This window comes from Rhinolophus sinicus, linkage group LG13, assembly GCF_036562045.2.
Source record: "Rhinolophus sinicus isolate RSC01 linkage group LG13, ASM3656204v1, whole genome shotgun sequence".
Lineage (NCBI taxonomy): Eukaryota > Metazoa > Chordata > Mammalia > Chiroptera > Rhinolophidae > Rhinolophus > Rhinolophus sinicus.
This window is the reverse complement of record NC_133762.1, coordinates 26,688,829-26,714,893: the sequence shown is the minus strand read 5'-3', so window position 1 is coordinate 26,714,893 and position 26,065 is coordinate 26,688,829. Positions and strand designations below refer to the sequence as shown.

General features: G+C 50.2%; 1 protein-coding gene across 1 annotated transcript in view; it reads right to left on the bottom strand.

The window, feature by feature from the left end:
* The window catches only part of PREX1 (phosphatidylinositol-3,4,5-trisphosphate dependent Rac exchange factor 1), a 178,027-nt gene that overhangs the window by 44,654 nt on the left and 107,308 nt on the right, over window positions 1-26,065 (bottom strand). The window contains 8 exon segments of the mRNA XM_074318350.1: window positions 1,930-2,005; window positions 4,094-4,143; window positions 4,364-4,467; window positions 5,807-5,907; window positions 12,974-13,121; window positions 15,324-15,473; window positions 16,794-16,912; window positions 23,428-23,561. Of these exon segments, the coding sequence (XP_074174451.1) occupies window positions 1,930-2,005; window positions 4,094-4,143; window positions 4,364-4,467; window positions 5,807-5,907; window positions 12,974-13,121; window positions 15,324-15,473; window positions 16,794-16,912; window positions 23,428-23,561 (882 nt within the window).

Here is a 26,065-nt window from a genome sequence, read left to right as displayed (position 1 = left end):
CAGCGGTTTGTTTCCTGGTCTTACTGTTCCCACAACCTCAAGTCCCTCCACAATTTCTTCAGCCTTCCGTATTGCCTGGAATTTTGAGCCACCTTCAATCCCTTGAGAAGGAGATGAGGAATTATAAGACTAGCTACATTTACTGAGCAATTACGCTGTACCAGGTACCCTTCTAAGCACTTTAAATGATTAACTCATTGAATCCTCAAAATAATCCAAAGGGGAAGGTACTGTTTTTAGCTTCATTTTACAGGTGTGGAAACTGAGGCACAGAGGTTAAGCAGCTTGTCCAAGATCACTCAGCTAGGAAACGGCAGAGCTAGGATTTGAACCCAGGTCTGTAAGTAAAGCACATGCTCTTGGCTGGTTTCATGGGCTCCTAAAGAGCGGGCGGTGTAGCACAGTGGTTTAATGCTCTGTGCTTCCCAGAGCGTCTGTGCACTTTGCCCTAAGTGGCAAATCCCAGACATGTGCAAATCTGAATTCAAATCCAGCGTCGTTTCAAGACCTCCCAGGACTTAAGGTCCCACATCATAGCAAACAGATTAAAATGTACCCACATCCTACATTAAACATGCTCTTTTGGCTTGAAAACATTTTTTTTCAAGAATTTTTTCTAAACTTGCTTTTGAAGTTATTTGACGCCAAGAAACAATTATTTTACAGATTTGTTGTGATTTCCAGGCAATTGTCAGGAATTTGTGCGACATGAGAAAAATCCAGCCAGCAAACGGTTTTCGAGTGGAATGAGGTTTTGATGAACGCTGAATTTAACAATGAATGAAGCTGACATAAAGCTGTAAATGTTTAAACATTTACCCACTTTGATTTTGCAGTTGTCTCCTTTTTGGAGCCAATACATTCTTTTTACAGCCTGCAAATGAACATTCTTGCGGGCTCCCTGAAAAGTTTGCAGAACTGAAGCACAAGTGGGTAAGAGGCCCGGCCAAGTCCTAGCTTTGCTACTGCAAGGCTGTGTCCCCCGGAACAACCAGGCATTCAGCTTCTCTGGGCCCCAGTTCCCCCATCTGTAAACAGGCTGGAGGACTCAACAAGGTAATGCACAAAAACCAGCCGGCACCGGGCCCAGAGTGAGCACCCTGTGAATGGGAGCCATCAGGGACAAGAAGCAGGCAGGTAGGAGTGTCCACGACATCTCGATAGAACAAACACCTTTGGGACGTTGCAGCAAAACTGACATAGAGATTTTCCAAGCCTCTGCCCAGCCTCTGACCACTGGGACCTTAGGTGAAAGGAGTAATTCGGCAGGCTCCACATGGAGGCTGCAGTGTGCTGCCAGGATGAGGCCGGTTTGTCCCAGTTTGCCCAGGACTGTCCCCGTTTTAAAATGGAAACGTGGTAGCAACCCAAGGTGGCAGCAACCCGTGTCCGCTGAATAAGAATTGATAAATAACATGTGGTCTAGCCGTACGATGGAATATTATTCAGTCTTAAAGAAGAAGGAAATTCTGACACAGGCTACAACACAGATGAACCTGGACTGGAGGGCATTGTGCGGAGTGAAATTAGCCAGGCACAGAAAGACAAATGCTGGATGATTCCACTTAGATAGGGTCCCTAGAGCAGTCAAATTCACAGAGAGAAAGTAGAATGGTGATTGCCAGGGGCTGGGGGAGGGAGGAATGGGGAGTGAGTGTTTAATGGGTGCAGAGCTTCAGTTCTGCAAGACGGAGAGAGCTGTGGAGGGGGATGGTGGTGATGGTTGCACAACAACGTGAATGGACTTAACGCCACTGAACTCCACATGTGAACATGGTCAAGACAGTAAGTGCTATGTGTATTTTACTACAAGTAAAAAAGAATTAAAAAATTAACAAACGAAGAAACCTCAAAGGCCCACCTCCCGGCAGCCCCCAGTCCTGGCCAGAGCAAGATGGCTGGTCTCGTGAGTTGGCAGGGAGTGCTCACCTGAGCCAGCAGCCAGTCCACCAGCTTGCTCCCAGGCAGCACCGACTTGTAGGTCTTCAGGTGGTAATCGCGGTCTCTGCGGCAGGAAGAGAAACCACACCAGAGGCATACCGTGAGCCGGCTGCAGAGCAGGGAGGTGGGAGCAGTCCCAAGGTCCCTGCTCGAAGTGCTCAGGAACTAGGGTCTCCGGGCTCTCTAGGCCTGGGGCGCGGGCGGACTGGGCAGGGAGTCCTGGCCCAGATTCCACACGTCACTCTCAGTGTGACCTGAGGCACGTCTGTCCCAATCCAGGGCCCCCTTCTCACCCATAGAGTGAGGGGGCAGGAGCAGATGGCGCTAAGACTCCTCTCTCCAGCCCAGGAGCTCTCAAGCAGGGGCGAATCTGCCCCCCAAGGAACACTCGGCTGTGTCTGGAGACATTTTTGGCTTCTGTGACCTGGCGGGGGGGCAGCTGTACTTACTGGCATCTAGCAGGTAGAGCAGGGAGGCCACTGAGCATTCCCAAATGCCCAGAATGGCTCTCAAACAAAGAATTATCCAGCTCCAAATGTCAGTAGCACGGTGGCTACGGAAAACTGGTGGAGCAGTGAGAAAAACTCTCAATTCATTTTTTCCCTTTTCATTTGTTTTGTTGTTGACATTCATGGGTTCAAAGGCAACAAACTATTCCAATGTGGAAACGCCTGGGGGTGGGGGACGGGGAGTCAGGACTGAGCAGGGGGCAGGGGCCTGCGATATTCCTGGTTGCCTCTGAGGTGAATGCTCTGACCTCTGTGGCCTCTCAGTCTTGGTACTAAGGGTTACGTTGCCCTTACAGGCAAATTGCAATAATTTCTCAGCCTTTGAAGCTGACAAAAATGAGTTTATGTGGCCAGCCCACACGATAAGAGGCCAATAAGCTCCAATTGGGGAGTTTTCCCAGGGCTTTTAGGAGCTGGGGAGCCCAGCAGGTGATGGAGGGGCCCTTCTGGGAAGGGACTAAGGAGGCAGAGGCACAGCAAGAGAGGAACGTGGTTCCCAGGGCCGGACCTCCAACAAGACCGGTAAATGCCGGGAAAGGCCCTTCCTCTCAGCTCCTCTGAGAGGTGATTGATGGGTCAGGATGGGGGACAGAGGACTCTGCAGCTGGGTGAGAATCGAGTCACCATCGCTGTCCCTTCATCCACAGCCATAAGCTTCATGGTAAGGAGAACACCCAATCGCTGGCATGTATATAGCACTCACTACATGTCAGGTGCCATTCAGACTGAATCGTCATGTCCAAGAGGTGTGAGCTCATGCTCATTTCCCGGATGCAGAAACAGGCACAGAGGTCCATTACTATTCAGCATTCACTCATCAAACATTCACCGAGTGCTCTTTTGCCCTAGGCCTGTGCTCTCCAATATGTGGCCATTGTTTAATCAATTAATATTAAGTCAAACTTAAAATCACATTCCTCAGTCTCAAGGGTTGGAGAGCCATGTGTGACTAAAGCTACGGTACTGGACACACAGATACACAGCACTTCTACCAGGGCTGAAAGTTCTACTGGGCAGCGCTGGTCTACGTGCCGTTCAAGGGCCTGGGGACACAGCAGTGAGCAAATTCCACGCCCTTGGTGAGACTGCAATTCAGTGGGAAAGAAAGACGATAGACAGATAAACATAAATATATAACACGTCAACTACTGACAAGTTTCAGGAAGAAAACCAAAGTGTAGTAAGGAGGATAGTGCATACCAGATGGTGACACTTTAGAAAAACGGTCAGGGAAGGCCCCTCTGGTTTGGAGACATTTGAAGGAAGGAAGCCAATTCGCAGGTATGTAAGGGAAGAGCTTGCCAGGCAGAGGGAACAGCAAGTGCAAAGGCCCCACTCCATAGAAAAAACAGTTGAGGCACCAGGAGGGTAAGGAACTGCCCACGGTCACACAGCTGGTACCTTGCAGGCTGAGATTCAAACCCAGCCTGCCTGGCTCCAGAACCGATACCTTTCAGCATGCTGCAGTGTGTCCCCAAAATCAATTCACGTAGCCCTAATAACCAACCTACAGGGTCGGTGCGATTATTAGCCCCATCTGATGGAGAAGGAGACTGGGGCTCAAAGAAGTGACGTTCCCAGCCCAAGGCCACAGAGCTGAGAAGGGGCAGAGGCGAAACGGAAGCTTGGAGAGAGTAACTTACTTGATCACAGGGGTGTAGAGGCTGTGAAGACGGCAGTAAAGCCTCACACCCTGAAAGAGAAAAAGGGGGAGTCTGGGATCAGGCCACATCCTTCAGGGGCCTCCAAATCGAGGCTGCTGGGCGAGGCGGCTCCCAGGACTGAACAGGTGAGTGGGGGAGAGGAGGGGAGACTGGCGGGGGCAGCGGAGGAGAGCAGGACACTGGGACACAGGCCTGCTCTGCAGTGACTGAGGGGTCAGGGTCATGGGGTCAAGGTCGGGGAGTCCCTACCTTGGACATGATGTCCTCCAGCTCACTCCGGGCCTTGTAGGTGCCATCATCGTAGCGGAAGCGGTACATCACCTGCTCATTCTTGAACTGGTGCTTGTCAGAGACTGGAGGGACCCAAGTGGGCGGTGAAGCGGGACCTGTCCCCTCGGCCCCTCCTGACCCACGCCCACCATCACCACCCTTCACTCGGCCAGGCTCTGTGCCAAGAGCAGTTTCACCGAAGCCCTGCCCATGCTATGTGCAGAGCCCTCCTGAGACCTGCAGCGTGGGGCTGGAGCTTCTGCAGGTCTCCTGAGAGGCCCACAAGTGCCCCTGATCCAGCCTGTGTGGGGACCCATCTGGCCTGGCACCTGCTTGGAGCTAGATCCCCAAAGCACGTGTTGGGACCGAGTGTGCTGGGGCTGAGACCACACTGGGGGTTTATGGAGCCATCTCTACACAACAGCCTTGAATTGCCCTTGGTGTTTCTTTCCTTCACTCCCCACTTTGCATCCATTAGGATGCAAATCCCGTAGGCTCTTCCTTCAAAACACTAAGAATCTGACTCTACACTCCCACCCTGAGCCACCTTCATCTCCCGCCTGGACTTTCACAGTTGCCTCCTCGCTGGGCACCCCACTGGCACTGTTGGCACAATAGTCCACCCTCCACACCGCGGCCAAAGGGGTCCTGTTCAAGTCTGAGTTTAGGCAGGTCTGTCTTCTACTCGGAACTCAGCAGTGGCTTCACATCTCACTTAAGAGTAAAGCCAAGGACCCTACAATCCCCTATAAGGTCCCGGACCTCATCCCCTAAACACTCCCCCTGTAGGCTCCACGGCAGCCATGCTGGCCTCCTTGTTATTCCAGAACAAACCACCTATACTGCTGTCCTGGGCACTCTGCACGGGTTGTACTCTCTGCCTGGAACCCCAATGCCCACCTGGCTCCCTCCCTCTCTCAGGTCTCGGTCTCACTGTCACCTTCTCAGTGAGGCCTTTCTAACTCCCCTGTTCAAAATTGAACCCCACTCCCTGTTTTCTCTCCTTCCCAAGGACTTATCGCCACCTACATGCACCTATTTTACTTATCTGGCTGATTGTCTGCTCCCCACAACTAGAAGGTTTGGCCCTATGAGGACAAGTTTCCATCTGTCCCATTCTCCACTGCATGGTCAGTGCCTGGCACATAACAGGCACTCAGCAAACTCAAATGGTTCTTGCCTTTTCTGAAGGAACAGATAGAAAATTCTACTCCCCTGCCCCTGTCTTTCTGAGGGGTTTCCACTCTGCGGGTACCCCAGCTGAGGGCTGGGGTTTCCAGCCCTGTGAGCAGTTTTTAACACGCATATCCACGTTCCTGGGCTGCACAGAAGTGTAGAAACAGCCTGTGAGCTCGTGGAAGCACAGCACTGTTGGGGTCTGGCCTGTGCCTACCCTTGGCCCAGCTGGCCCGCCCCACTCACCATGGTGGATAATACCATTCTCCAACAAGGCTTGGCCCAAGTTGACTCCTTCTTCAGTCTTGCTGATTTCACCAATTTCCAGAAGCCAGGAAACAAACTCACTGCCAGGAACAGAAGACGCAGTTGAGACGGCTTGCCCAGTCCTGGGACCCCAGGGACCAGCACTAAGCTGGCCTGACCCCACCCACTCCCAGAAATGACAGCTACAACGTCCCACAGAGAAGCAAAGCTCAGGGGCCCACAGCCCTGGGGGCTCTGCTGAGGCCTCATGCTTCTCTCCAGGACCAATGGCAGAGAGGTGAATGGGACCAGACCCCAGGCCCTGCCTCAGGCTCGACAGACGGATAGACGGACAGACACACGGACGGATGGATAGATGGGAGGATGGGGAGACGGCCAGATGGACACATGAGTGGGCAGGTAAATGAATGGAAAGTGAATGGAAAGAAGGATGACTTGACAGACAAATGATCGGAGGCTGGAAAGACTTGTGAGTAGGTAGGTGGGGGAGAACATGCATGGACTGCTTGGTAAGTGGAAAGATAACTGGGCGGAGGGTGGGGGATGGATGATGGATGGCTGGATGGATGAACAGAAGGAACAAAGAAACAAACAAGCAGGATGAAACATGGGCCCAGAAAGATAATTGTAGAGTCAGGAGAGTTAATAATGATCCAACCATGTCAGTCTTCTATGGAAAACCCTCCAGTGGGCTTCCCCACTGTTCTCAGGATAAAACCCAAACTCTGCTCACATGAGGACGAGGCCCTCCAGGAACTGACCCTCCTAACTGATCTCACCTCCTAAGTCTTTCACTTATTATGCTTTAGCCACACCCACCATCTTCCCCTTCTTAAAAAAATGCCAGACTCCTGCCTTTGCACTTGCTGTTCCCTCTGCTGGAAACACCCTTCCCCAGTTCTTCAGGTTGCCCTTCTTTTTCATCCTTCAAGTCTCAGCTCAAAGGTCACCTCCTCAGAGATGCCTTCCCTGACCACCTCCTCAAAAGTAGTTCCGTATCCCCACACACAACCCATCACATCTTTTGAATACTTATAACTGTCTAAAGTTGTACTGTTTGCCGATTTACTTATGTGTTTATCGACCAGAATAGAATCTCCACGCTGACAGGGATTTTTGTCTGTCATATTCATGGCTCCCTCGAAGCACCTAGAAGAGGGTCTAAATTCGCACAGGAAGGCTCAATAATCATTTACTGGACAAAAGAAGGAATGTACCATCGAACTAGAAGGAATGTTCTGGGATCAGGAGGAAGGTCTCAGGGAGAAAGCAGTGCTCACAGGCCAGGGGAAAGCAGGCAAATTCAACGTGACTACCCAGTGGGGCAGAGGTTCAGCCAGAACCCAAGTCCTGGCTCTTGGGGGCACACTCTGGCCCAATGCAGAGCTCAGCCCACTGGAAGTCAGAAGGAAAAGGCAGAGTCAGGAACCGGAGTGTTTCCGCCGAGCAATCTGTGTTCAATGAAAGCAAATGGCAGCTGGCCAGAGCACAGAGCTCTCCTGCTTATCGAAACCAGCTGTCCCGCCTCCGATTACAGGGCCAGAGGGGGGCAGGGCTATTTTTAGCTTCCCAGTGTGTGCTGAGCAGAGACCTGCCTGTGTGTAGGTAGTGGTCTTTGCTAATGCATTCAGAGATCCCGGGTACAGGCCCAGCAGGAGCGTAAAAGAAAAGGATTTATTTTCTGGAGCGGGACTCCAGGTGGGGAAGAGATTATTTGGGGTCCTGCCCACCCCCAGTTCCATTCTTTAAGTCCCAAAAAATCAGAGTCGGGGAGGAAGTTTCCAGCAGCGGAGAAGGGTGAACAGATGTTGGATGCCCACTCTCGGAAGCTGGAGACTCAGCATCCGGCTGCCCACCCACTGTCCCAATGGGGGCCGCCTCTGGCACTGACCCGCAGCCCCATGGCAGGAAGGGGGTCAGGAAGTGTCCCAACGGCAGCTGTCAGGGCAAAAAACAGCCTAGAGGACAGCAGTTATGACCAGTGTTTCTGCCCTGAGCTGAGTCTTGCCCCTTTGAGAGGACCCAGGAGGGTTCACAGCTGGCTGGGCAAATTCGGGCAAGCCGCTGTCCCTCTCTGGTCCTCAACAAGGTCCATCTGGCAAGTGGTTCACTCAGGAGCCTTCTGGATTTAACAGGTAGACTGTCTAATCGTAAAATCTTAAGCGTGATCCAGCACGCAAAACCAGATAAAATTCATCTCTGAAGACGGCAGCCCCTCTTCAGTGTGGCCGACTGTGGCCACGTGGGAAGACAAGACATCTTATAGCTTTTCAAGAGAAAGCCGGAAATCCCGCATTTCCTGTGAAATCTCCCAACTGTTAAATGTTGACATTGAGTCCAAACTTTTCTGAAAGCACCATGTGGCCCACGGAAAATACATCTGCAAACTGCGCTGGGTCCGTGGGGCACCGTTTGCCACCACTGGGGTGCAGGGAAGGGTGTTCTAGGCAGGGGCATCAGCATACACACAGGCCTTAAGGTTAGGAAACCAGCGCTCAGGTGGTTGCTGGGGGCTGCAAAGAGCAGCAAGATCCAGTCTTCCAAAAGGATATAACTTGGAACGGTGATTTGGGGACACAGAAAGAAGATCAGCCTCATTTGGTGGAGCGTTTGAGATTCAGGAAATGGGGGACTTGAGAGTTAGCATGGGTCCAGTTTTCATCCCTCCTTCCTTCCTGGCCCTCAGAATTTTTCACCCAGTGAACATGTATTTAGCCGACCATGTGTCAAACCCAATACCGGCGACAGGGGATAGACAGGTATGTCTTTGCCGTCTTCCTAGGAAGGTCCTCTAGCGGAGCCCCAATGTACCACTCGCCACCCAGTCCAAGAATCCCCTTTTGCTTGCCTGTCTCTTCCATGGCCTTGAGCTCCATAAAGATAAGGACTGGGGGTTTAATATTCATCCCTATCATTCCACTGCTTGAGACGCTTCCTGAAGATGTCTGTGGAAATGTCTAACAACTCATTATTGATCAGTTATTATACGCTAATACCCTGCACCTGTGCACGCAGGTATCTTCCATCTCAGACCTTCCATTCTGGCAGACATCAATGAACGACAGCTAACCTTTGTCAAACCACAGGTCTTCTCCTTCCAGGAAGTCTTCCCTGACTGCCCCTGATAGACACACCGTCGTACCTTGTCCCGAGCTCTAACAGCTCCTATTGTGCCCTCATTCAGGGCCTGCATGATGGTTCATCCTCATCTCACTCTTCTGCTTAGATTCTCTCAATGGCTTCCCAGGGCACCTAAAACAAAGCCTGAACCCCTCATCCCTGACCTGCCTCGTCTGGCCCCTGCCAACCCCTGTGCCTTGCCTGCCACCCCTCTGCCACTCACTCCCTCCAGCCCTACTGGCCTTGTTATTCGTCAACCACTTACTCAAGGGCCATTCCATCTTAGGGCTTTTGCACCCGCTGCTCCCCCGTATCTTTCCATGGCTGGCTGCTGCTTGTTACCCAGCTCTTGGTTAAAATGTCACCTCCCCTGAAAGGCTCTTCCTGATCCCTCTGGCTGAACTAGCACCCCACTTCCTCCTTAGGCCAACCTTATTTCCTTACAGCATTCATCAACGCTCTGAAGTTCCCTTCTTTATTTCTCTGTATGTGTATTTGTCTATTTGCTGATTCCCCTCCAGTTATCTCTATCAAGGCAGGGATCTTGTCTGGCCTGCTCACTGCTGGCACACAGTAAAGAAACAATGAATGAAGGAGATGGAAGAATGAATGAATCAATTTTTACCTCCACAGCTAATCTGAGGAACTTAGAGAACAAACGCCACGTTCCTCCCATGATGCCTCCACAATAACATACAGATTTTATTCCTTGTTTTTTTTCATGTGGCACCTCTGAGCTTTGTGTCTGAATACAGCAGAAACAGGCCCTTAAGCCTAACACACATTTCCATCATTCTTGCCAGTGCTGTGCTGAGCATAGCACACGTGTTTTCTCACTGTATCCTCCAACAATCCCATGAGGCACATTTTATTGTCTCTTGCTAATCGATCATTTAGCAGGCCCAGAGAGGTTAAGAAACTTGCCCAAAGTCACACTGCTAGAAATGGGAGAACCAGGACTTCAGTCCAAGTCTGACTCAAAGCCTAACCTTTGAAGGTTATAAAGATAAATCAGACACTTTTTTTAAAATTCAGAGTACCCTGTCTATTAGTGGAGACAGCTCTGGAAAAAGTAATTCTCAAGGAAAAATAAAATGTGCTGAATAGAGATAAAAATGGATAAATGCAGCAGAGTGCTGTGGGAGAGAGGACTGGGTTCAAATCCCAGCCCCCCACTGACTGTGTGACCTTGTACAGGACCTTTTCCTTCTCTGTGCCTCAGTTTCCTCACCCTTAAAGTGGAGATAACGGCAGGTGACCTCACAGGTTGTGTGAGGGTTAAAGGCATGGCTGCATGCCAGTGCCTGGACCAAAGGAAAGCTCGACAATTGTCTCTGTGGCTGCCGGTTCCTTCCACCCAGGGACACTAGAGGGGCTCGTAGAGAAAGCTCAGGAGCTGAGTCCCGGCAGGGAAGGGTGCCCCAGGCTGGGTGCAGAGCAAAGCCATGCAGGGAGAAAAGTTTTACAGAACAGTCTCCTGCAGGACGTCTGGTCCTTAGAGCCCTGGTTACACAACAAGCTCCAATCCTGGCTCTGCTTCAAATGGGCAGTAAAAGAAATCTCCCTAATCCTTCCTGAAGAGACAGAACACTGGCTGAAGCTCTAATCACAGACAGGTAATCCCTTCCGGCTGGACTGTGCTCTCTGAGGGGTTTGGCAAGAGGTGGGCTGAGGGCCTCCAACCCCAGGGGACCAGAAGAAGGCCTCTCCTGAGAGAAAAACCTCCTTTCCGTCCAGGGATTAGGGATTAGCTGATAGAGACCAGCCAGGCTGTCCTTTCCCCACTTCCCACAGCCCGTAGGTCTGGGACACACATCTCCTCCATCCAGGAAGCTCGGATGACCCCTGAGCAACAGGCCAACAGGGCACCCTGGTCACCCTTCCAGGGCCCAACCACCCCTCAAGTACCCTGCCTGCTGCCCCACCAACCACAAATCTCAGGCTATGACCAGTCAGCACATGGTCTCCAATGACCCATTCCATATGGATACTTGAGTATACCAGGCATTTCAACCTTAAGACATCCAAACCTCGGCTCCTGCCCCCACACTGTCTCCATATTTTTCCTCACCTGGCTCCAAGGCAACCACAGACGCCCTGAGGGCCTTCCAACTCTCCGCCCGCTCCGTCTCAGACGTCTTTGCTGGTCCCTCCTCCAAACACTGCAGACCCCCGAGCCCAGTTCTGCTTCCCCTCTCTGTGCACAACCCCTTGCAGAGCCCATCCGTCTTGTGGCTTTAAAGACCACTGAAATGCCACATCTCCTGCACGCAGTCTTTTCTTCCTGAGTCAAGGTTTTATATCGAACTAACAAGTCAGTATCTCCATCCAGGAGTCTAATAGTCCCAGTGTAACTGTCCAAACTGAGCCTCTGAGCTCTACTCCTGCCCCCTGAAACCTGCTCCTCCCTCCATCTCTTTACCCTTCTCAGAAAGCAGCAACTCCAACCATCCTGGAGCTCAAAATCCTCAACTCTCAGAATCCTTAACTTTTTTCTCACCCATCAGCAAACGCTGTCATCTTCAGCATGATCCAGAATGCAAGCACCTTCCCCCTCTCCACCATGACTGTCCTCAATCCTGTTACCTCTTACCTGGTTTATGGCACTATTACAATGCAGTGGTTTTTATCTGAGGCCTCTTCAAAAGCTTTTGGGAAGTGGATGGGGTATAGCTTAATAAATTCTCAGCAAACACCATACCTTGCAGGCAGACTTCTCCCCCGAGCTGGACCACACGCTTCCTGAGGTCGGGAGCCCTTGGCGTTCTTCCACCCTCTCCAGAGCCCTGACCACCACGTCTAGCTAGCACACAGTAGGGCCTGAAAACAGCCTGACAACTGTATGGGGACTGTATTTCTTCTGCCTCTCACAATCTCCAGCCTCCCCTCAACCAGGTGAATGAGATTTAAACCTGAGTTTAAGATCCAATCCCGTCATCCTGTTCTCGGACCCCTTTTTGCTCCTTCGTTAAAAACGAAGAGGCAGGGTGTAAAATGTTTTATTGTTAGGAAAACAATGTATTTTCCAAACAGAGAAATTGGAGGTCCTAAGTACTGAAAAGCTTACAGAACCCTCCCCACCCCCACTCCTCCTCCTATGTGACACAGGAAAGGAGGCCTCACCAGACACCAACCCTACCAACACTTGATCTCAGACGTCCAGCCTCCAGCACTGTGAGAAAATAACTGTCTGTTGTTTAAGCCGCCCAGTCGGTGGTACTTTGTCATGGCAGCCCAAGCAGACTGACACAAGGACCTATGTTTGCTCTTCCAGCCTTTCCATCACCTTTCTTAATTAAATCCCTGTGTTAAATACCTCTCTGCTTAAAATATCTATAATACCTTCTCTTTTCTTGAGTGCTAGAGCGATGTTTTTCTATCCAGGGTGGGCAACACATAAGTAGTTTGTGATATCAATTTTATGAGTCTATCTCAGGATTACTTTTGAAATGAATAAAGAAATGATAGAATAGAAAGGATAGGACAGGAAAGAAACAAATATAAAATATAGAACAGAGATTTTCAGAGTGCATCGAGCACAGCGAGTTTTGTGCCTCTTCAGCTTCATTCATATATAGTGGTACCTCGGTTTTCGAACGTCTCCGTTGACTAACATTTTGGTTTATGAACACCGTAAACCCGGAAGTAAATGCTTCGGTTTTCGAACATGACTCAGAAGTCAAACATGTCACATGGCTTCCGCTGAGTGCAAGATCCTGAGGTCTAGCTGTTGGCTGTTTTCAAATGTTTCAGAACTTATGGATTACATTTGAAAACCGAGGTACCACTGTATTACAAAGACGTGTGTCACAACATAGCACTTATGGTTTGCAGTGAGTTATGGTCAAAAATGTTTGAAAGACCTGATATGGGGCCCCACCATCCTGCTTGACCTCCAAGCAGTGCTTTAGTGGCTCCGCCCAGAAGGGCCCCTGCAGGAAGCGGAAGAGCTGGGAAGAGCCAGGTGGGAGCAGAAGGCCTGCCCACCTCGGACCTCCAGCCGAGACCTAGGGTGGGGCTACTTACTTGCCAAGGAAGCACTTGGGGACGGTGCTCAGCTTTCTCCTGCGGTCCTTGATCAGGTTCACCTTCTTGTTCATCATCATGTGGTAAAGCTTCTCCCCCTTCTCTGCAATCATGACGTAGGCGTCCCGCTCCATGCCCAGCTTCAGGCCTACAGAGGGGCATGGTCAGCACCGGGGACAGCACTCGTGCCTGGGAGCAGAGGGGAGGCCTGCGGCCCCCCAGCTGCCCAACTCCTGCCACAGCCAGCGGTCATCTATATAGCACTCATTGCATGTCAGTCACTGTCCTAGGCATCTGCCAGTGCCTCCTCGAAAGAACCCTGTAGGGGATGGTGGCGAATCTCCCCCATTTTACAGACGGCAAAGCTGAGGCCCAAGGAGGTTAAGTTCCACAGTAATAAGCAGTCAAGTTTACTCAAGCCTTCAACATGAGGATGGGTTTCCAAATTCAGAGGTTATCAGAAAGCCTGTTGAGATCTTCCTTCCAGCCAGGGATGTAAATCTCCCTATGTCTCCAGATAATACATGTAGGACCCTGACCCAGACCACTGCCCCACATTTTCTACCTGGACCCTGTCCACTCTTGACAGTAATAGCAATGACAAACAATAATAGCAAATGCTATTAGCAGCTACTATATGCTACTCAATCCTTAGGAAACGGACAAGGCAAGTACCATTACTCCCATTTTACAGATGAAGAAACTGAGGCCCAGAGAAACTGAGTGCTCTGTCCAAGGTGGCTCAACTAGAAGTGGTAGAACCAGGATTCAGACCAAGGAAGTTTGGCTCCAGATCTGTGCTCTTGACCACAACATGCATCACCCCTGTAAATGCAGCCCTGAGGTCAGGGTTTGGACAATACCCCAATTCTAATGACTAAGGCCCACTCAGGCCACACCCCCCTCGTGATCACATACGCCCTGCACTGACCACAGCCCTCAATTCTGACCACTAAGATACTGATCGGCCACACCCAGGCCAAGCCAGCTCCTGACGCCCACCTCCAGTCCTGACCACACACTCAGCCCTGATCAGTTGCAGAAATCACACGCTTGCCCAATCAGGGCCCAAATTCAGTAGTTTATTTGGGCCAAATGGCATTTTAATAAATGTTGGTGCCATACTTAAAATCAGGAAACAGCACCTGGAAAATCCAGAGGTCTAGCTCTAGGGGAAGAAAAAAATCAAGGGATCTAGCCATGCGGGGCCCGTATTCCCGAGAAAGGATGCTAATTTGTGCTTGGGTAGAATTAGGGAGCGGAGAGAAGTGGATGGATGTGGCGTGCATGTGGAAAGCATAACTAAAGGGACTTGATCTACTGAGTTTGGGGAGCAGGCGGAAATCAGGGATGACCCCAAAGACTTTGAATCTGAGGTCATAGATGAATAAAGGCACCACTCGTGGGCCTGGGATGTTGTGGGGACGAGCAAGCTGGGGGCAGAAGATCTGACGGCAATGAAGAGTTCCGATGAGACACGGTAAGTGTGAGATGTCTATGGCACAGCCTCGTGGTGATTTCAAGTGGACAGGATATAGGTATGAAGGAAACTGGGCCTCAGTTTCCTCCTCTGCAGACTAGGTCAGGAGGATTTTTAGGGACAATGTGTCAAATTGCCAAGTAGGGCCAAATCCAAACCTCACTTAGCAGTATCACAACACACTGCAGCAGGAACGTTCATCCCCACTTATCAGATGACATCACTGAGGTCCGGGCAGCTGAATTAACTTGCCCCAAACACACCAAGCCTCCCTCTTCCCAGTCTGCTGGTCTCTGCACAACAGTCCAGTGCCCACCCCAACTCCACCCAACTATCACACCCAGCCCCATATTTCTTTCTGCGAGCTGCCTCAGAGGTGCCTGGGCCCAGAGAGATTCATGACCACAGTAATGGGCAGCCCCCAAGGACCCTCCTATCACACTGGGGCCCAGGTGAAGGGAATAGAACCACAGAGGAGAAAAGGGCAGATACAGAGCATCTCGCTACCAAGCCTTAAGGGTGAGGGCTGCCCAGAATCCCGGGATGACCAAGCATATCGGCGTGACCTTGGGCAAGTCCCTTCCACTGGGCCTCAGTTTCACCATCTGCCGGGTGGACTAAACCAGATGACGTCAGGAGATCCAAGATACCACCAAGTTATAACACAGTCCCAGGGCACCCTGCCCCTTCAAAGACCTGCTTCTCATAGCTCTGACCTTTCTGGAAAGGACCCGATGCCCCTTCCCTAGGTACAGCCCTAACTCGGCAGAAGTGACCAGCTTGGAGGAAGCCATCCACACCCCAGGGACCCTGGAAAGTCCCCCAAAGCCACCACTCTTCAGAGGCCCAGGAAAGGGCCCAGCCACTCACTCTCACGCTGCTCCCGCTCGCGGATGATGGCGTCCAGCCACTTCTGCTTCTCCTCGGCCGTCTTGGCCATGCAGACAAACCACTTGTTCTTTGCCGTGTTATGGATCTTCCAGCCATTGGTGACGGTGTAGCCATTGCTGTGGTAATCCGCTGATGGGGGCAGGAGGCAGAGGAGGGTCAGCACGGACTGGGCCCCACAACACTGCACATTCCCCACTATACACTTGTGAGGAAGGTGACGGGAAGAGCCTGTCCGGCTCCGGAAAGACAGGGGCATTGACAGAATCAGGATTGGGGAACTGAATTTTCAACCTTCCAGTGCTCACTCCCTCTCCTGGCTATTCTCTGGTGGGAAAGGAAGATGGATAAACAAAGACCCCTCCCAAGCCCTCAATGACAGGGGCTTCAAGACCTCCAAGTCCAGGCACAAACACAGACGTGACTCAAGGGGAGACACTTGCCCGGAGCCTAGGAATGCGTCCCTGCCTCCTTGCCCATGTCATTTGGGCCCTTGGACTACTTGAAGCCCTACGGCCAGCCTGATGATGCCACGCTCGGGGTCCTCACGCACAGCTGACTGAGAAGGGATTATTAGCAAACCTCTGAGGACACGCTGGGATTATCCAGGGAAGTGGGTTTGGGGTCCTGCCTATACCCGGAATCCAAGGAGGGGCCACAGGTTTTGTAAGACCATCAAAAGGGTCCGTGGCTCAAAACCAATTGAGAACCCTGCCCTAGAGAAGCTCAAGAACACGTATACCAAGAGGTTTACACAAGAATGCTGCCCATCACGTCCATGATAAAGTGAACAGCAGAAACAACCCAAATGCTCATCATCAAATAGGTAAACTGTGGACAATTCATGCAACGGAACAGTATACAGCAGTGAAAACCAACAAGCTAGCGAGAGCTACGTGCAGAAACATGGACGAACCCGACCAACATGGGGTTGAGTGAAAGAAGCAAGAGGCAAAAGAATACACCCTATTTTATGACCATTTAAAACATATGTAGAATCATATTTAAAGACATTTAAACATATATACAATAATATAACCACATGAACAAGGTTTGAAAACAGAAATCTTGATTAAAATATTTAGTAACGTACACTGAGGAGATTAAAATATTTTTAGAAACCAAGAAAATGATCATCACAAAATTTGGACACTGGTTCCTTCTGAAGGGAAGGAGGCGCTGTGACCAGGGAGGGAGGGGTGTGGGAGGGGCTTGAGGGGCGTGGGAGGGGCTTCTGGGGCGTGGGAGGGGCTTCCGGGGCGCAGGCGGTTTTACTTATTAACTTGAATCGTGACTACCCAGGGATTCATTTTACATGCGTAAGTTTTAGGCGCTTTTCTGTACGTAGGTTACATTTCAAATAAAAGAGGAAAAAACACTATTTAACTGAAACCGATTATGCCATGGAGCTGGTGGGGCTGGGCTCGGGCAGGGCTCAGGGGCGCGGCCTACCTGTCCCATCTTCCACGTTCTCCACCTCCATGACTTCAGTGTTGATTCGACCCCTGAAGATGTAGAGGGAGCCGTTGATGGATTTGGTCCTCTTGGTGGATTTCTTTCCCCCGGTGACCCTGAAAGATGGCGGGAAGTCATTCCTTATGCCTCACCTCATGGGGGCTCAATTGTCTTCAACAGGGCAGAGGAAGAAAGGGCAGTAATGTGGGAGGGATCCCAGGGAGGAGAGCACTGCACCGGGGTCAGGAACATGGGGTTTTGGCTGGTAGTTGGGTGACTTCTCCCCTCCCAGCTACAGTTTCCTCATCTGGAAAATGGGCTAGTAGTCTTGCTGACCTCACAGAGTTCCTTCTCAGCTAACCGGGGACACTGATGAGAAACTAACACGAAGCAACAGAAACCCATTCTTCTTGGCTAGAAATGGGGAGAGGCTCTCAAAGTATCTAACAAACAAGTAGTTCCTGAAATAAGACCAAAGTAGAAAGGAGCTTGGAGCAGACAGTCCATCCATCCATCCATCCACATCCACCTACCCACCACTCATTCATTCACTCAGGTGAATTCTATCACTTGCCCATTTAGTCACTCAACAAACATCTGACCAGCACTTCCTGTGGGAGAATACTAAGTTGGCACCAAGGGGAGTTGCTCACCCCCACCTTCAACAGCACTTAGAGAACACCTACTGGGTGCCAGGCAGTCTGCTAGGTGCTGGGGCTGTAGCAGTGAACAAAACAATGTCTTTGAGAACTCATCTTCCAGTAGGAGGCGGGGAGGGGCAGGGGGCACAGAGACAGAGGCTACGTAAAGAAGTCTAACACACGTCAGAAGTCAGAAGTGCTAATGTTGTGGTTAAAACAAAGCAGAGAAGGAGCCCTCACAGCTTGGAGGCCCCCTCTGCTCCACCAGGTGGGCGATGGCTCACCGAAAGCCAGCTGTGTGCGTTCCCAAACCTGTTTGCCTGATGTGCACCTGTCACTGTCACTGGGTAAACTAAATATTATATACGCTGAGGACATATGACTGTGGAAAGAGAGTCGTGTCTCTGAAAATTGAGTGGAATGTTTCAGAAAGACGTGAGAAAGGTGAGCAGCTTGTGCGTTGAGAGTGAACTTAACCTCAGAGACGAGGCCTTGGCTCTATATGAAAATAATCTTTAATGAACGCAATGTTTATGTTTTTAATGAAAACACTTAAGGTTTGTAAAACAAATAATAAAACACAAATATGGGTGGGGGGGTGTGACTTTAATTGGGGCGGGGGAGGAGCAGGTGGTCGCGGGCCTCCCTAAGGAGGTGACACTGAAGTAAAGTCCTGCATTAGAAGGCTCTGTGCAGAGGCGCATTCTAGGCAGGGGACAGATGCCACGGCCTGCCATGTTGCAAGGAGCAGTGAGGAAGCCGGCATGGCTGGAGTTGCCTGGGCGAAGGGGAGTGTGGGAACAGAGTGGCCCCACGGGCCAGGTCCTGCAGGGTCCTGTGGGCAGTGGTGTGTGTGTGAGATGGGAGTCATGGAGGGCTTGACCAGAAGAATCACGTGATCGGATTAAGTTTTGAAGGACACCCTCGGACTGACTGTGGAAAACCCACTGTAATAGGGCCAGTGGGAAGCGGAAAGACCCAGAGAGGAAGCCACGGGGAGCGTCTGTGTGTACCTATCTGTACATACGTATGCATATGTGTGTGTGCATATACATATTTGTATGAACTTTTAATTGAAGTGCATAATATCCATACAGGAAAAAAAGGCTCAAAGAAGTATATGGTTCAATGAACTTTGTTACAAAGCGAACACACCTGTATAAACATTTGAGACCCCCCAGGACCCCCTCATCGTGCCCCCTTGTGGTCGCTCCCCCACACACACCCACAAGGGTAACCACAGTGCTGACGTATAACCCTGTGGCTTGGCTTGGCCTGTTTTGAACTTCGCAAACATGGGATCACAAAGGTGACGGTGATGGACGTGTGGGATGCTTCCCGTGTGGTGCCACTGCGAATGTGCTTGCACACGTCTTCTAAAGAACATACGTGCACATCTGCTGGGGTTCTCTACCTAGGAGTTGAACTGCTGAGTTATAAGGAATGCACACAGTTGGCTTTGCTAGATTACTGCCATGCTGTTTTCCAAAATAGTTGTACCAGTTCCCCCACCCCTAGTAGAGCAGGAACATTCCAGCTGCTCCATATTCTCCGCAACTGGTACTTAAGGTCCATTTTGGCCGTGCTGCTGTCTTCTTTTGTGAAATGACTGTCCTCTGACCATCTTTCTGTTGGATTGTCTGTCTTTTTCTTAATGATTTACAGTGGGAGTCGGTACACCTTCTCTGAAAAGGGCCAGGTGGTAAACATTTCCAGTTTTGTGGGCCATATGGTCTCTGTCTCAACCACTCAACTCCGCCCTTGTGGCATGAAAATATCCATGGACAATACAAAACGAATGAGTGTGTCAATAGAACTGTATTTATAAAAAATTGACAGAGGGCCAAATTTGGCTTCCAGGTCTTCTTCATATATTCTGGATATGAGTCCTTTGTCAGTGATATGCATTACAAAGATCTCCTACTTTGTACCTTACCATCTTACTCTCCTTATGGTATCTTTTGGTGAACAGTTCTTAATTTTAATGCAGTCTAGAGAATGTATTTTTTCCTTTATAACTATACTTTTTGTCCATTTTATGAAATCTTTCCTTATCTCAGATCGTGGTGATAGTCTCCTATGCCTTCTTCTAGAAGCTTTATTGTTTTACCTTGCACATTTAAATCTATGAGCCATCTGAAGTTGATCTTTTTCCCCATCAGATATTAAACTAACCCTGTGTCATTTATTTATCTACACTGGAGTTTTTGTTGAAATTCAAATGAGTGCTTATATAAGGTTCTACTTCTGACTTGCTATTCTATTCCATTGATTAATTTGCCTCTTTTTATACCAAGACCACATCAGAATTACTGCAGCTTTATAGTAAGCCTAGCATCAGCAATACAAGTCCTCCAGCTTTGTCCTTCTTCAAAACTGTCTATTTTTGTGTTTCTTTATAAATTTTACAATCATTTATACATACAACCTCCTTCCTGGAACTTTTACGGGAGTTACTCTGAGGTTCTGGCTAAAGTTTGATGACAGAACGAGAAGGAATTGCTGCTAAAGTGGGTGTGGAGATGAAGCAGGTCAGAAACCAGGGCTATTAAGAGTCTGGCCTGAGCTCCTGGGTAAATAGATGGTGGTGCCATTGATTCGGACTGAGGAAGACTCGAGGAGGAAAAGGCTTAGAGCAGGACTTGCGATGAAACCTGACGCGTCTTGTTTTAGATGCACTTTTTAAGTGTGAGCTGTGTGTGACATCCAAGCGGAGACAGAGATTTATATTTCTTCTCCTTCACATACCATGCACCAGGCACTATTCTAACCTCTTTACATGTTTTATTTTACTTCATCTATAAAAGCAACTCTATAAAGATGGGGACTGCTTTTACTCCCATTTAACAGAAAGGCAAACAGAGGCACAAAGAGCTGACATAACATGCTGAAGGTCACACAGCTAGTAAGCAGTGGGGCCTCAGTGTCCTTAACAACCACGAGCTGCTGCCGCCCCAAGACACTAAGCAGGTAGTTGATATATATGAGACTTAGTTCTTCTGGGTCTCAGTTTCCCCTTCTGAAGAATGGGGAGGTGGGCTTTTGAACTACTCCTTTCCATTCTGACATCCACGAGCCTCTACCTTTGAATTAGATCAGAAACTCTCTGAGTCAGAGACCTTCCCTGACCCACATCCCGGACAGGCGGCTCTCTGCAAAGACAAAACAGTCGGCAGACACCTAGCTGCGTCAGGCATTTCCTGTGACCACATCAGAGCCAGGCCAGTTGTTCCATCCACCATTGCCCAATCCCTCAGGGACCTCCCGGAGCCCAGGCCTCTGGCTCCGAATCCAGAGGCAGGAATGCTGGCCACGTGCCAGGTTCTCTCAGGAGACAGATGTGCCCTCTCCCTCTGCCAGCCCAGCTCACTTGCAGCACTGAAGAGGGAATGGCCTTAGAAAAGCTCGTGGCGGCCACAGGGCAGCCCTAGAGGGCCCACTTGGAGCCCAGAAAGATCAGAATCAGCTGCTATCGCTCCAACAGGTGCGACCACGCCATGAAGGGTGGGCCTGCACTGTGACAGCCGAAGCTAACTCGAGCCATCTTGGCCAAAGCTGGGACAGGTCAGAGGCCTGAAGGGATATTCTGTTTTCTAAACCCCAGTGTTCTGGGAAAAGTGCCTGTTTCAGACAGCCCAGGGCGGGTGGAGGGGAAGGGAGGCGGTGCATGCTCCCAGTGGCCTTGGCACTGCCATAGAAGGTTTCTCAGGCTGGCCCCAGTGAGAACAGGCAGGAAGCGAGAAGGAAGACGAAGGGGGCATTGATGGAGGGGTAGGAAGACAAGAGAAAGACACAGGCAGACCTCACAAAGTGGGCAGAAATGCAGAAATAAAATATCAAATGAAAAGGAGACATGCTGACCGACCCACTGCTAGATGGTAAAAGAGGAAGACCAAGGCCTCTCACGAGAAGGACCAAGCCCCAAAACAGGGAGGAAAGGGCAGCGGGAAGGAGCCTGTGGTTGAAGTGACCTACTATGCACCAGGTGCTACACCCGTGGGGTGGCACTAAATAGGAACCCAGCATGTGTGGACGTAAGTTAACAGTAAGAGTAATAGCAGCTAAGTCTTACTGTGTTCACTTACTATGTGCCAGGCACACTTAACACATTTATTCTTCACCATGACTCTACAGGGTACATACAATAATTTACCCTATTTCACAGACAAGGGAACTGAGGCAAAGAGAGGCAAAGTCACAGAGCTGGGGAAATAGCTGAACAGGGTTTCAACTATAAGGAGCTTGGTTCTTAACCAAACACTACCATCAGAAGGGGTTTATCATCCCCATTTTACAGAAGAGAAAACTGAGGCTCACAGAGGTCAGGCTGGAGGAGGAAGGCTATAAAAAGCCCACACACGTGCATTGATGCCCATCGCTCATCCTGTAGAAAGGTTCTTCACCACAACTGGAGAAGGCCAGCAGACACAGGCAAGGAGAGTGAGGCTCAGGCAGTGAGTGACATGCCAGACCAGAAAGGAAGTAGGAAGTAATGCTAACAGTAGGATGCAGTCTGGATTTCCCCTTAGTCTTAGCTTTTGCTAGATAAAGAAGCCTCTGGAAAGTCACTGTTTCATCCATAAGACAAAGCAGCAGGAAGGAGAATTCAAAAAGGGCTGTGTTGGTCAGTTGAGACATCCTCTATGCACTGAGTAAGAACACTGAAAGGCAGGAATCCCTCAGTCCACCAATCTACCCACCCACCCATCAAACCATCCACTCATGCCCCCACCCGTCACCTAATTTTCCCTCTCTCCAATCATCCATCCACCCAGTAGTCATCCAATTATCCAACCTTCCACACCAGAGTCCAACCACCCCAGCAACTTCCAACCATCCATCCAGCCATCCATGAACACACCCATCCAACTGCCCATCTATCCACTAATCTCCAAACCTCCATCACCACCCACCCTCCCATCCAACCATCTACGCACTCATTCAACAAACCAGATATTAAGGCCCCCAACTCACCATTCACCTAAACAAACCTCTGCCAACTCATGATGTCTTCATACCCATTTCTCCAACTACCTAAATAGCCACACCATCCCCCAGCCACTCGCATAAGGACAGGAAGCTTCGCGTTTCATCCCTCCATCCAGCCGTCTCCTACACCTCCAACCTCTCAACTGCTCACTCATTCACCTACTCACTCATCTATTCACAAGTCAATTCATCCATCCATGCAGCCTCTCCCTCCCTGCCTCCCTTCATCCACCATCCATTCATCTCCCAAACCTCTAACTACCCATCGTTCCTCCTCCCACTTGCCCACACATTCCATCATTCACACTTCCTGTCATACACATGAGTACACCTGCATCCATCCACCACTCACTCACCCATCCATTCACTCCTAGACTCTGCAAAGTGCAAGAAGCTCCAGTGAAAGAGGTAAAGATAATGAAGGTACTATCCTTTCCCTCAAAACACTTAATAGAAGAGCTCCCTCCCCTCAAACCTTCTACCTTTGGATCTTAAAATCACAGGATGCTGGTATCACAAAAAACTTTCAAGCTTCTGTGACTGCCTCAATCTACACAGTCCAATATGGTAGCCAAAGTCACATGTGGCTATTAAACACTTAAAACGTGGCTAGTACAAATTGAGATGTGCTGTGAAACACGTTTTGAAGATTTCGTGTATGATTTTTTAAAAGAATGCAAAATAGCTCTAATAATTTTTTAACGGATTAAGTTGAAATAATACTTGGGGATATAATGAGATAAATAAAATATGTTATTTAAATTCATTTCTCCTATTTCCTTTTAATTAATGTAGCTACTAGAAATTTTTAAATAACCTATGTGGCTCGCGTCATATTTCTGTTGGACAGCCCTGATCTAGAACAAACTGCTCAACGGAAGAAGAGAAAAGGCCCAGAGAGGAAAGTGGTAAGTCTATGTTGTCACCTCGAGAAACTGTCAGGATTCAACCCAATCCCAGCCTCCTGGCTCACCTGTGCAACCCCGCTCCCAGCAACTCACCTGGATTTCCGCTTGCAATAGACAAGGAGGTTGTCAAAGAGGAAGAAGGCCCTCTCCTGGATGTTGCCCGCTGAGATTTTTAACAGAGTCCCTTGCAGAAGGAGCTGGGTGCAGATATCCGTGAGGTTGGAGCCCTGGAAGAGTGATGGGGGTACAGTGAATGATACGGCACATCCAGAACACTTGGGAATATCCCCTTACCTCCCTGAGACGGAACCTACACTGCCTCCTTCATACCCTCAAATCTAAATGCACCGCCGTGGGCAAATCTGTCAGCAGAGAGAAAAACAATACAACAGGATCAATGGCTTCTATCTATTGCGTGAGCCAGAATAATGCTGACGGAGCACATGGAAGTGACGCCGCACAGAAGAGGGACTACCTAAACATCCTACCTAAGCATGGGGCCCAGGGAGGTGAAAGGACTCACCCAGTGCATACAGCCCTGGTCGGCATCTGGTTTTGTGTCGGTTCAGCTCTTGTTTTGAATTTGGGGTTTTTTGTTGTTTGGGTTTTTTGCCTATCCCTTCCCTCCTTATTTATTTATGTCTTGAGTTGTTATTCCATCTCCTCCACAAGAATTCCACTTGCATAAGGACAGGAAAGTTTGCATTTATCAAGCATTTGCCACTGTATTCCCAGCACCCATAATGCTGTCTGGCATATTGTGCGTAGTTAATAAATGCTGTAGAACAGGTGACAAATACAACGTGAACACCACCAGGAGCAGGATTCTGACAGCACTCACTCTAGCTGCAGATACGAGTATGGATGAGTACAGTCCCCAAATTCTACCTGGTCATCCACGCTAATTGACAGGGGGGTGGCTAAGACACTAAGTGTGTGTGCAGTTCACTGATACTCCATGAGGTTCAGGGCAGATGGTCAGGAAAGGCACCAGGAAGGGGTGGGATGGGTCTCGGAAGAAGGCAAAATAAAGAGGCTGAGGGTGGGCCTGGAGGAAGGTTCCTGCCGGGAGAAGGCCTCAGAGCTGGGGACCACACAGGTCTGTCTGGGGCTTCAGGGGCAGAGAGGTCCCAAAGCGCTAAGAGAGAGGAAGCTAGAAACAGATCTAGGAGGGCACAGTATGCCAGGTAAGGCAGCCCTCTGCTGTCCCCCAAATCCTTGCTCCTCTTCTGTCACAAGAATGGAGCTCTAGCTGGCTGCCCAGCCACAGACTCCATTTCCCAGCATCCCTTGCACCAGGTGTGGTCATGTGACGAAATTATGGCCAGTGTGCTCACTTCCACATCATTTCCTTGAAGGAAAATTGCTCCCCCTGCTTTTCCTCCCTTCCCTCTAGCCACAGGAAGACGGCTATAGTGGTGGTGGAATACACTGTAGCAGATGGTGGAAGGAACCTGGGTCCAAATGGAGCAGAGCCGCCCCACCCCCCGCCTGCACTGCTACTGAGAAATAAACCTTTCTCTCACCGAAGCCCTTGTCTCTCTTTCGTTCAGCAGCCAACCAAAGTATGGTATACTTTACCTCATATACCAAGAGAAGGGTGCAGGCTCCATCAACAGGTGGGCAGTGGGGTAACTGACATTGAGGCCCAAGGGATGTTATGCAAAAGCAACGTTTTAGGGGAAATTCATGCAACAAAACTGCAGATTCAGTGAAGGGAGAAACAAAGAGACATGGCATTGTCTCTGCTTGGACATGAACTTGGAAATGAAAGAGGGAGAACTGTTCACAGAATCTCCTTCCCCAAACACTCAATACCCAGAACCAACAAGGAATTTGGACCACAGTGAGATCTGCTTACTCAATTATTTCTGTGACCCACAAAAGGGGAACTGGTTTTGGCAACTCAGACATCAGTTTGTCTGCTGACCACCCACCGCAGTGCAGTCTCTCCTGCTGCTGTGAGAGCTGCAGGAGCTCTGTGAGCACAGCTCAGCTGGGTGAAGCAAATCCATTCCCCCCAACAATCCCAGAGACCCCTCTGGAGCCTATTCGGGGTCCTGGGCCGCCAGTTTCTTTATAGTCAAGAGCTGTGCAACCCAGGCCAGTAGCAGGCACCATTAGCAGAAACCACAGCCTGGACACGTGTGAGCCACAGGCAGATACCTGATTCCCACACAATGACCCAGCGAGGGATAGTGAGCCCGCTGCACCAGGACATGGGGCTCCCGTGATGAAGAGCCCCCGGACCCCCGGATCCTTGCAAACAGGGTGAGCATGACTACTTGGGTCATGAGGCTCCATCAGTGGCCCAGGGGCCAGCTCAGAGCAGACAGCAGTTCAGAAGCTCCTGAAGACCACGTACCTCCCCGTCTCCTGCCCTCTCCTTACTCGTGCCCACCCATTGGCTCCTCCAGGCTCCACAGGAGGATTTTAGGTGCCTGTATGTGAATCTGGTACCCAGCCCAGCTGCAGGGTCCAGAACTCCGAGGTCACGCAGGCCTAGACCTGACCTCTCTGCAATGTCAGGGGACCACAGAGAGGAACCGCACCCAGCCTGGGAAGCTGCCCCTCTGGCCGGGGCCAAGGGCCACTCAGCACACTGCACGGGAAATGCCAAGGACTCCCCTTCCACCCCTGCCCCGATGAGAAGCCCAGCCAGCCCTTGGTCTCCCCAGAATCCTTGAGCCCAGGTCAGGGGTGGTGCTAAGGATGAGACAGATACAGAGGG